Source organism: Petaurus breviceps, unplaced genomic scaffold (assembly GCF_028583685.1).
Source record: "Petaurus breviceps papuanus isolate PSGF00001 unplaced genomic scaffold, PetGlider_PUasm1.0 90574, whole genome shotgun sequence".
Taxonomy (NCBI): Eukaryota; Metazoa; Chordata; class Mammalia; order Diprotodontia; family Petauridae; genus Petaurus; species Petaurus breviceps.
Window position 1 is genome coordinate 1,710,372 of NW_027187277.1, and position 12,892 is coordinate 1,723,263.

Here is a 12,892-nt window from a genome sequence, read left to right on the forward strand (position 1 = left end):
TTATTACCAGAGAGTATATAGAAGCCATGTGGACTTCCCCCCCTTTACTATTTTTTTAAAGGGGGAGGAAAGCAAAGGGAGGAGAAAACAGAAGACTAAATTTGAACTAATATCTTATACAGGAAGGAATTATTGGTAAATCTATTGCTCTGATCTTGGTAGATCATCTTTGTAGGTTAATCATTTATGATTTCAAACCAGACTTCATGCCTGGTTAAGAACTGTCCTTCTGACGTAGCCTATTATTAACTGAGGTTCAACTCTAAAAAGAAAAGTAGGACTATGATTCCCTTGTACTGTTGAAATGTGTGCTTGCTCTCCAGAAAACAATAGATATGTAAACATGATTCTCATTAACTAATTTTCTAATACTTGTTCCTTTCCAGACATTAACATATTCAGCCTTTTTCCTTGAAAGACAGAGAGATATGAGACTGAGGCTTCATAACACCTTCAATACCCATTGTGGGTGTGGCAGATTCAGTTTCATGACCTGACTCATTGTCTGGGGAAAAAAAATGTTTAAAAAAAACCTTACTATTTTTGCATTCTAAGAATAATTAGCTTTCCATGTCTGAAAAACTTCCTGCTTTCTTGAGTGGAGAATAGGGTTTTATATCAGAGTGCTCATTCCCAAAGGAAGCTGCCTATTAATGAAGGATTTCTACTATATATCTTTCCACACTTTGATGTCATCAATATCCCCTTCCTTTCTCTCTTTCTTTTTCTTCCCTCCTACCATATTTGTGTAAGTATAGGTATAGATATAGAAAGGCATCTCTGCCTAAAACACCCATAACACAAAAATGGAGTCTTACCAGTTTATAAAATATAGATAGGAATGTAGGCCAGAAAGGCACAAGGCAATTATGCAATCATTTGCCTTCTTTTGTCTTTTGGTCTGATTAAACTTCACTAATCCATAGCTAGATGGCACAGTAGGCTTGGAGTCAAGAAGACATGAGTTCAGATCCTGATTCAGACATTCATTAGTCTTAGAGTAAGAGCTCTTCCCTTAAACCGTGAGCTTCTTGAAATCAGGAACTGCCTTTTGCCTTTGATTGTATCCCCTGGTTCTTAAAACAGTGCCTGGCACATAGTAGGTGCTTAATAAATTCTAGGAGACTAGCTGACTAATTGCATGATTCTGGCCAAGTCAACAAGTTTCAGCCTAGTTTCCTTACCTGTAAAATGAGAGGAGTTGGACTCCTTGGCTTCTAAGATTCTTTCCAGCCCTAAATGGATGATCCTGTGATCATTTGCATGACACAGGGGTTCTTCTAGGCTGGTCTTTATAATCCTAGCCTCCCCATAAATCCTCTGGGGCTTTTTTTTTTTTGGCAGCCCAAAAAGGTTCTTCAGGATCACCACAAAGAGATAACTAGAAGTTACAAGCATCTTCTAATTTTCAATCACACAGGACCGTGGATCTTAAACCAGCACCAGGCAATCAAAAAATAGACTCAGTCTTGGCCTGACTGAGGTGTTCTGACATGCTTTTGTAAGCTGCCTTGACTAAAGGTGGTTGTTCACTGCACTAAAGAGTTCAATCTACCCTTGTCAGGGAGAGGCTTTCTAGTTACCACTCCTTGTAGATGGTAGCAGAGTTGGAGAACTCAGTGATCAGAGATGGCTAGAAGAGACAACACGATGCCTAGAGGAGATGCAACATCTAATCAGAGACAATGCAGTCAACAGAGAACAGAGACATGATGCTCATCAGGTAGCAACAGTCAAAGAAGATATCCCCAAAGGACAATGGCAGTCCTATAGTAGCTGCCTCGGCATACATCACAGAGTGTGTATGTGTTCCTCATTTTATGTCCCAACCATATGGGTTCCTGGTGTGTGTGTCTCTCCTAACATGCTCCATGGTTACACATGTTCCTTACAGATGTACTGTAACTATGTATTTCCTGTCACTTCTGTGATCTTGGGCAAGTCAGTTAATTGATGTCTAATGACTTTCTGTTCAGTTCTATGTATTCTCAATCAAATGATATTAGCACAGTGCCTGCACATAGTAGTTGCTGTAGAAATGTTTATGCTCTTCCCTTCTATAGGTGTGCCCCCTTGCACTAGTAAGGTAGTAACCTCTGGTAATATCACTGTATTTGTATTCTATTTTATTAAATGCCTTTTGCTTTGAACAAGTGAACTCTGTCAGATAAAAATAAACACACTAGTTAGAACTCAGGAAGCTATGATTTTGAGTGGGTATCCTGACCCACAAAGTACCTGGAACTTGGAATAGCTTTTTCTGGGATCCTTTGTGTGAGAAGCGGTGCCCAAGTACTACATGTATTTATATAATTATAATAAGCAGCATATGGGGGGGAGGGAGCTCCACAGGGATATCTCATAATTTAACAAGAACCATATGAACAGGCATCTTGTTTACCAACTGCCAAATGCTCACTCAGGTCATCCAGAGTTCTTAAAAATCTGATCTACAACTCCAAGAACACATAATGAGGTGTTAAGTACACTTTGCAAGCCATGAGAAACCAGAAGACAATAAGTAAGAGGCACTATTTACCCTAAAGGACATCACATATTGAGTATGAGGTAAATGCAGGATATGATGCTTTATTGACTTCTCATATAGTTACAATTTCATTGTCCCAGTACTCCAGTTAAAATACAAGTCATAGTTGTCAGTCACTAGTCATTAAAACTAACAAAGACTACTCATAAGATCATATACTACCATTTCACTGAGAATTAAAAAGACCTGTGAGTCTAACCTATACCTGCAAAAAATTATCTCTGTAACATTGCCAATTAAGTAAAAGTGGGGGCTGGGGGAAAGGCACAGCACTGAGGAGTACTGTATCTGGAGTCAAAGGACCTCAATTCAAATCTTGACTCCATTACTTGGACAAGTCAGTTAACTTATGTCTAATGACTCAGTTCTAAATCTACTATACTACTTTTTTTTTATTCTCACCCAGGCTTGATCCCACTGCCAATTAGCACAGAGGCTTTGACCCACTTCATTTCCAACCTAGCTTGGTTCACCACCCCTTAGGCAGCCTGGTAGGCCCTCCCTCTCAAAGAGCTCACTATATTGGTGCTGAACTTAATTCAGATACCCAATTGACTGGAGACCTACTGCAGCTCAGAACTCCTCAGTTCAAGTGATCTGCCAGTCCCAGCCACCCCAACAGCAAGAATTACAATTACAATGGTGCCATCACACCCAACCAAAATCCACTGTCCTAAGTAATATGTTGGCCTATGTTTGAAGACCCACATACTTTTAATTATTACTTTTTTTAATGCTTTATTAACTGCTTATTTACATCATTCGTTTCTGCCAGATTTTGAGTTACAAATTTTCTCCCCGTTTTTCCCCTACCCACCGCCCCAAAATAGCAGTTCCACAGGATATCCCCTCCTCCAATCTGCTTTCTCCCATATTTTCTCCCATACCCCTTTCAACTTTTCCAGTGGATCTATATGCATCAGTGCCTGTATATCTTATTTCCCAGTTACATGTAAGATGGTATTAATAATAGCATATATATATATATATATATATATATACAGACACACATATATATACATATATATATTTGAATATTTGATTTTAAAACTTTCAATTCCAGATTCATTCCCTTCCTTCCTTGTCACCCACCCTTACTGGGAAGATAAGCAGTTCAGTATAGGTTGTACATGTGTGGCTAATGCAAAACAATAATATAGTAGATACATTGTAAAAGACTGACTATATTTCCCTCCCTCCTATCCCACCTCCCACTTGTTCTATTCTCTACTTTGATCCCGTCCCTTTTCAAAAGGGGGTGCTTCCAACTTCCTTCCCCCCCAGCTTGCCTTCCCTTCCATCATCCCCTCTCTCATCCCCTTCCCCCCCTACTCTCCTGAAGGGTGAGATACCCTATTTAGTGTGTATTTCACTGCCTCCTCAAGCCAGATTCAATGGGAATAAGGTTGACCCATTCCCTTTTGCCTTCCTATTCTTCCCCTCCATTGTAACCATTTCCCTTTGCCTCTTCGGTATGAGATAGTTTACCGCAATCTGTCTCTCCCCATCTCCTCTCATTATATTCCTCTCACCTCTTAATTTCACCTTTTAAGTATCATCCCTTCCTGTTATATTGGTCCTGTGCCCTCTATCTATGTATACCTGTAAACATATATATATAATACACATTCACATATGTATTCATATGCCCATATACCTCCATATATAGACAAATATATATATTTCTAATCCCTTCAACTACTGAGAAAAGTTTCATCAGTTACAATTATTGTTTTTTCATGTAGGAATGTAAATAGTTCAACTTTGATAAGTTCCTTATGATTTCTTTTCCCTGTTTACCTTCTCATGCTTCTTGTATCTGAATGTCAAATTTTCTGTTCAACTCTGGTTTTTTCAGCAAGAATGCTTGAAAGTCCTCTATTCCACTTAATGACCATATTTTCCCCTGAAATATGATACTCAGTTTTGCTGGGTAGGTGACTCTTGGTTTTAATCCCAGCTCCTTTGCCCTCCAGAATATCATATTCCAAGCCTTTCGATCCCTCAGTGTAGAAGCTGGCAGATCCTGGGTTATTCTGATTGTGTTTCCACAATATTCAACTTGTTTCTTCCTGGCTACTTGTAATATTCTCCCCTTAATCTGGGAATTCCAGAACCTGGCTATAATATTCCTAGGAGTTTTCTTTTTGGGATCTACATATTTTTTAAAAGGAGCATTTCAGAAAATTCATCTATTCATAAAATCAGTAATCCCAAACCAATTCCATTCAATAAACGTTTAGTAAGAGCCTATTCTGTGCTAGTCCCTGTCCTAGGACCCTGGGGGCACAAAATAATACAGTCTCATAGGAAAATAAGACATGTATACATGTAAGTATGCCACAAGACAGAAGATTATATGCAAAAGAAAATGTTATTCATATGGTAGACAAGATCAGGGAAGGTTTTATTAAGGAGGCAACATCTCAACTTGGACTTGAAAGAAGAAAAAGATTTTAAAAGTGAAAAAATGAAGGGAGTACAACTGAAGAACAAGGAAGAAAAGAGAAACTATGTTTGTATGATCAACATCTCCCCTGTAAAACAGACTGCCAAGATCGAGGAGAAACTCACCCTTTAGTTTAAGGTCAACGTTGCGTCTCAGCCAAGGATAGATTCCATAGCTTGGCATATCTTCTGGAATTGGATTATCATTTATCCAGCCATCACAGGCAAACTGGAAAAAGTTTTCACAGGGATCCACAGATTGATTTATTTTGCTCAAGATGGCAGCTGCTGTAAGTTTTAAATAAATAAATAAATTACAGGGTTAGCATTATTAGATGTTGTGTAATATTTTTCTAATAAATACATATTTTAAATCAGTCAATGTTTCTATTCTTAATTTTTACTCTCCTGGTGAGAATGAACTTAATTGTGTTTAATTGCTCCATTCTGGTGTGCCTGGATACTGTAAAGACTGAGTACAGGTTTGATGGTGATGTTAATCATTGCCATCATTTTTGTTATTATTACTAAAATTTTGTAGGTATCAGTTAGATAAACCAGGAGTAAGATAATTAACAGCAACTGATTTTCTCTTACTAATACTAAAAACAAAGAGACCATGTAGTATCATTAAGAAGTTCTGGGTACAAGTTCTTCCTGTGACACATACTAGCTTTCTGACTATCAGTACTTCCCACAATCTCTCAATGCCCCCAGACAACTCTGGAAGACCATTGAAAATGAATTGCAATTTGCCTTAGAATGAGCTTCCACACTGGGAGTTCTCTATATTGAGGAAGTCACAGCTTTGTATATACATACACGGATATACATACACACATAAACAAACACCCATATGCACAAGCCTATAAGCAGGTATAGAACAGAGTCCAAATGTAACCTCTATGTGTATATTGATGTATATGGCTGCAGCTCCCAATGCCACTACCCACCAAAAGATTTCATTACCTAATTCTTCACATCCTAACTTTGAATTCCAACACTATTCTTTTGGTTTGTTTGTTTAACCTGGGTCTCCATTGGTGGCTAGGTGGAACAGTAGATAGAGTCCTGGACTTGGAATCAGGAAGACCAGTTCAAATCTGACCTCAGACACTTACTATTTGTGTGACCCTGGGCAAATCACTTAACCTTTGTCTGACTCAATTTCCTCAATTGCAAAATGGAGATAATAATAGCATTAGGGTTATCAATAGAGTTTATTGTGAGGATCAAATGACATAAAATTTGTGAAGCACTTAGCACAGTGCCTAGCACATAGCAGGTACTATATAAATGATTATTCCCTTCCCTTCTCCCACCATCTCACCCAGGTGGTAAGTGCAGTCATCACTCAAGGGACTAATGCCACTGCTGACTGATACAGAAGCTTTGACATGCTCCATTTCTGATCTGGGCCAGTTCACACCTCCTTAAGCATCCTAGTGACCCCTTATTCCCAGGGGCTCACCATTCTGGTGCTAGACTTAGTGGAGACATCCGATTAGTTTAGGCCTGTTTCAGCTCAAAATTCTAGAGCTTAAATGATCCATGACCCTCAACCTCCCTCAGTAGCAGGAATTACAGACATGTGCCACCATACCCAGTATGTCAGCTCTATCTGACAGCATAGTTATTGAACACCTTGGATACTTTGAATATACACACTCACAAATTACAAAGACTGACACTATTTTAGGACACTTGAATCTATTTTTGTCTAATTAGCTCTGGAAGATATTTCTATTTTAGCTAAAGAAAAACCATCAGTTTTCAGTTAAAGAAGAATGAATTTGAGAAAAATGAGAGGTCTGTCTCAATTTAGGTAAACCTCCTAAAATTTAGTTGACTAGTCCTCTGTCCAGTTTGGAAACTGAGACTTGAAAAGACTTCTCATCAAAAATTCTAATTCAATTAATTTCCACAGACATTTATTAAAGATGTGCTATGCTAGGCATGGGACATACAAAGACAAAATAAAAGTTCCCTCAATTAATTTACTTATTGATGAAGGCTTGAGGTAGGCCGGTGATGAGAATAGAGATTTGGTTTTGTTTCTATTTTTCTCTTCATATCCCCATTGCCTCTCATAGTGTCATGTATACAGTAAGTGCTTAGTTGAAGTTGAAATTGAAGTAAAATGAGTAGAGGGAAGAAGATATATGTAAGAGATGTCAACATGGAATCAACAGGACTTGACAAGAGATTGGATATAGAAAATGAGAGAGATGGTGTAATGGGAATGTAAAGGGAATGTAAATTTAAGCTCTTCCCTGCCCCGAGGTCCTTTGATAGCCTTAAGTACACCCGAAGCCTGTGGTGGGAGGCTTGTTTTTCAGGAGATACTTTGTGATTGGGCAGTGGGTCAAGAGGGTTGTTACATTCTCTGAGCCAGGAGAAGTCTATATAAACCTTGATGTAAGGCTTTGCTTTGGGGCTCACTTTGAGAAGTGTTGTGTGATTTGACCAGACAAGACTCTGGACAGCCGTTGAGAGCCCCCCGGCTTTGAAAAACCCAGATGTTGATGCTTCCCTCTCTGGTAACTGACTAGGTATGGATGTAATGGTTGGACAGTTAGAGGACTTTCTGCTTAAAATGTTTCTCTGTCTTGTAACTTCTGCTTGTAACCTGTCTGTATACTCTGACATTTGGGGTGCTGACCTTTTCCCCTCAACTAGGTAAATGATATGTTTTATTGATTAAAGCAAGATTGTTAACCCATTTTGAGTTGCTTTCCTTTAGAAAAGCAGATCTAAGAACCTGTGTTGGCAGCCACCCTGGGGACGCTGGGTGCTTGCTGCTACAGATGGAAAAGTCAAAGAAAACTCAAATGTTTCTAACTAAAGGTTAGAGTTTGACCAGAACATATGGTAGTGCTCGTAGCAGAAATAGGGGAATTTGAAGACAAAATAAGAATAGAAAAGAAAGGTGATGAGTTCAGTTTGGGACATGATAAGTTTGAGGTGTTGGCAGGACACATATGGATTTGCACTTACATATACATACATTTAGAAATCACCTGCACAGAAGTGATAACTGGACTCTTAGTAGTCAAGAATGAAGAAGAGAGAGGTAAAGAAAAGACTGAAACAAAAGAAGTAAAGACAAGAAACATTTAAGTGCCTTTTATGTACCAGGCAATGTGCTAAGTGCTATGAATACAAAAAAAAAAAAGCAAGCAAAAAATAGTCCCTGCTCTCTGGGAGTTTATACTCTAATGGGGGAGACAACATTTAAACAACTGTACAAACAAGCTATGTACAAGATAAGTTAAAAATAATCTCAGAAGGAAAGAGAGAAGCAGAAAAGGCTTCTTGCAGAAGGTGGGATTTTAGCTGAGCCCTTAAAAAAGTCAGAAGAGAAGGGAAGGCAGAAGATGATGGAGAGGCAGAGCATTCTGGGAATGGAGATCAGATAATGGAAATGCCTGAAGTCAGGAGATGGAATGTTTTGTGTGAGAAATAGCAAAAAGGCCAGTGTCACTGAATCATAGAGAAGATGGAGCAAAATAAGGTATAAGAAAACTACAGATAGGAAGGGTCAGGTTTTGAAGGACTTTAAAAACCAAACAGGATTTTATATTTGATTCTAGAGACAATAGGAAGCTAGTGGAGTTTGTGGCATGAGGAGGTAGCATGGCCAGACCTGTGCTTTAGGAAGATCAACTTGATAGCTAAGAGGAGGACAGACTGGAATAGGGAGAGACGTGAGGTAGTGAAACCAAGCAATGGTCTATTGCAATAGTCCAGGCATAAGGTTAACAAGGGCTTTGCGTCAAAGTGGTGGCAGTGTCAGAGGAAAGGAGGAACATATGAAAGATACTACGGAAAGTAAAATCAATAGGACTTGAGAACAGATTGGATAAGGGGGATGAGAAAGAATGAGGAGTTGAGGATAACACTTAGGTTGTGAGCCTAGGTGGCAAGGAAGATGGGAGAGATGGGGAGCAGGGGAGAAATAGTGAATTCAGCTCTGAAGATGCCTAAAGGACATGCAGTTTGAGATGCTCAGTAGGTGACTAGAAAGATAAAGAACCAAAGGCAAGATCAGAGATGGTTAATGCTCCATCAAAAGGATACTGAAACTGGTGAATGAGAGGAAAAAGCTGAAGCCAAGATAGGTGGGAGTATCCAAGAAGGTTAGAGAGGAGGAGGAGAAGCAAATAATTTACAGGATGCCAAGTTACAGAGAAGTCAAAGATAATTGCTACCAAAAGGCCATCAAATTTCTCAAGTAAGAGATCATCAGTAACCTCTAAGAAAGCAATTTCAATAGAGTTCTAGAATTGTAATCCAGATTATAAAAAGGTAAGACATGAGAGGTAAGGAAGACCTTCAGTCAGAAAGCATATATTTAACGCTTCCTCGTGCCAGACATTGTATCAAGTACTAAAAATAAAAAGAGGAAAATATAATCCCTGCCCTTGAAGAAGTTACGTTCTAGTGGAGGGAATGAAGGCAGAAGGGAGAGGAAAGGGGGGAAGACAACATATAAAAAACTAGGCACATAAAAGATCCTCAAAATAGTTTGGAAGGTAATCCAAGAGGGGAAGACCAGCAGCTGGGGGGACTAAGAAAGATCTACAGAAGACGGGATTGGAGCTCAGTCTTGTAGGAAGCCAAGGAAGCTAGGCCAAGACCACGAGGGACAGCCAGTGCCCAGGCATGGACATTGTAGATGGCAATGTCACATTCAAAGAAAAGCAAGCAGACAAGCTCAGCTACTCTGTAGCACGTATAGAGAAGAGTAAGGTAAGAAAAAAAAATGTAGGAAAGGGCCAGGCTCTGAAAAGTTTTAAATGCCAAAGAAAGGCCTTTATATTTGATCCTGGATGCACCATTGAGCCACTGGAGTTCACTGAATGATAGAATCAGAACAATGCTTTACAAAAATCAGTTTGGGGGCAGCTAGGTGGCACAGTGAGTAAAGTGCTGGCCCCGGAGTCAGGAGGACCCAAGTTCCATTCCGGTCTCAGACACCTAACACCCACACAAAAAAACTAGCTGTGTAACCTTGGGAAAGTTACTTAACTCCAATTGCCCTCCAAAAAGGCAAAAAAAATTAAAATTAAAAAAAGAAAAATCAGTTTAGGGGCAGGTAGGTGGAACAATGAATAGAACACTGGCCCTGGAGTCAACAGGACCTGAGTTCAAATCCGACCTCAGACACTTGACGCTTACTAGCTGTGTGACCTTGGACAAGTCACCTAATCCCAATTGCCCTGCCTCCAAAAACAAAACAAAGCTTAAAAACAGAAAAATCAGTTTGGATGCCAAGTGAAATGAGCAGAACCAGGAGAACACTGTACACAGTAACAGCAACATTGTGCGATGATCAGCTATGATGGACTTAGCTTTTCTTAGCAATACAATGAACCAAGATGATCCCAAAAGACTCATGGAAAATGCAATCCACATCCAAAGAAAGAATTACGTAGTATGAATGTAGACCGAAGCATACTATTTTCACTTTTTTGTTATTATTTTTCATGACTTTTCCCTTTTGTTCTGTTTCTTCTTTCACAATATGACTGACATGGGTATATATTTATTTGATTATACATGTATAACCTATATAGAATGCTTCCCATCTTAGAGAGAAGAGATGGGAGTGAGGGAGAAAGAAAAATTTGGCACTCAAAATCTTATAAAAGAATGAATGTTGAAAACTATCTTTACATGTAATTGGAAAAAATAAAATATTATTTATAAAAAAAGAAAGAAAGAAAAATCAGTTTGGCAGATGAGTGGAGAATGGATTAAGACTGGAATAGATTTGAGGCAGGGAGACTTTTTTAAATTTTTATTTATTTTATTTTTAATTTATGGAATAAAACAAGCATTTGCATGACACAGTATAATTTTTTAAAAAGATGTTTTATATGAAACTGCAAATCTATTATGTACAACTTGCTATTCCTTGTAAATATACAATCAAGTTATCATGTAAGTTTTTTTTCTGTTTTTTCTTCCCTCCTTGCCCTCCCTCCCCATACCCCTACCACAACCCTCAAGCCCACTCCAGCCCCACCCTGCCCTAGAGAGTTTTACAGTAGTTCAGGTGAGAGGTGAGGAGAGTCTGAACTAGGGGAGTGGCTATTGGAGAGGAGAAACAAACAAGATTTGTCAAGTGGTTGGATATATGGAATGAGTTAGAGTGAGAATTCAAGGTTTACACTGAAGTTGTGGGCCTGGATGACTGCACAGTTAATGAATGATACCTTTGATAGTTATATTCAAGTTCAGAGGGAGTGTTAAGAGAGAAAGCTCTATTCCAGACATAATTGTGCTTGATACTTACAGGACACCTAGTTTGATACGTCCAAAAAGTAGTTTCTGATGTGGTACTGGAACTCAGTAGAGAGACTAGGACAGAATATATAAATCCGTAAATCATCTGTATTGGAATGATCATTGAACTCACAGGATCTGAGATCAACAAGTGAGATGGTACAGAATAGAAATACAATGAGGACAGAAGTTCTTTTTAAAAGTTTGACCCTGAATGCAAGGACCTAAAACAACTCCAAAAAGACTCATGAAGGAAAATGCCATCCACATCCAGAGAAAGAAATATGGAATCTGAATGCAGATAGAAATAGACTATTTGCTCTTTTTTTGTTTTATTTCACTTTGATTTTGCTTTCTCATTTGTTCTAATTCTATACACATGACTAATGTGAAAATGTATTTAATAAGGATGTATATGTAGAGCCTATATCAGATTACATGCCATTTTGGGGAGGATGTAGGGGAGAGAGGTAGAGCAAATTTAAAACTTATAGAAGTGAATGTTGAAAACTAAAAATAAATAATTTTTTTTTTAATTTGACACTGAAAAGAAGGAAAGTTAAAGGTTGATGACTTTAAGGGATGGCAGTATCAAGGAAAGAGTTGTTTGTTTGTTTGTTTAAGACTAAGGAAGACCTGAGCACGGTTACAGATGATGGGGAAGGAGTTAGTACACATAGGGATCTAGAGCATGAGAGAAGAGGGGTGATTGATGAGGTAAGTTTCTAAATGAGTCAAGAGGGGACGGGATAAGGAGCATCAGTGGGGTGCAAGGGTTAGCCTTGGCAAGAAGATCTTCCTCATCCCCAGAGACTAGAGCAAAAGAAGAGAAGATGGGTGATGATCCAGAAGGGTTTTGAAGTATGGAGAAGGGGAGATAAGGGAGACCATGGCAGATGGTCTCAATTTTCTAAGTAAAGAAGGAAGCAAAGTCACCTGCTGAGAGACTAGGGAATTTGAATGGTTTTAGAGGGTTTGAGGATAGAGAGGTTTTGGAAGAGCTGCTGTGGGGAGTGTGATATAGATTCAATAAGGGATGAACAAAAGGATTCCTATGCAGCAATGAAGACCCAGATGGGGATAGTTAAGAGGAAGCCAATCAGCATGGCTTTTATGACCCTCTTCAGCACTGTTTAGCACCTTGGCAGTAGGAGTAGAGAAAGCAAATGGTGCAAGCAAACCAAGGCTGAGCATCAGCAGGGTGTGAACAGTGGAACAAGCTGATTTCTTTTCTGCTATTCCACCTATGTAGATGAAGACTATATTTATTTAAGTTATGAAGTGGTAGAAATCACTGCTGGTCCCACTTTTGCACGATATTTATAACCACGTAGGGCAGCCCTCATCATCATTTTTCTTCACATGCCCATGTTATTTTCTGGTTTCCTTACAGAATAAGGGAATACAGGAAAAAAAATAAAAAGAACAGGGAGGGAACAAAAATAAAAAGACAAAAACCCCCAAACCCTCAAATGTTTTCTACTTGTCCCCCAGGTGTTCTTGCAGGTACTTAGAAAAACTGCAAGATCAGCTCTGACCTAGGCCCCAGGAAAACACAAGAGAGCTACATCACTTACAGAGAATTTGGAAAGAAACCCATTCAGT

General features: G+C 38.9%; 1 protein-coding gene across 1 annotated transcript in view; it reads right to left on the reverse strand.

Annotated features, from left to right (window-relative positions):
- Positions 1 to 12,892, reverse strand: part of PHEX (phosphate regulating endopeptidase X-linked) — a 303,310-nt gene that overhangs the window by 274,446 nt on the left and 15,972 nt on the right. The window contains exon 3 of the mRNA XM_069063406.1: positions 5,123 to 5,284. Coding sequence (XP_068919507.1) covers positions 5,123 to 5,284 — 162 coding nt within the window. The remainder of the gene's footprint in view (positions 1 to 5,122; positions 5,285 to 12,892) is intronic.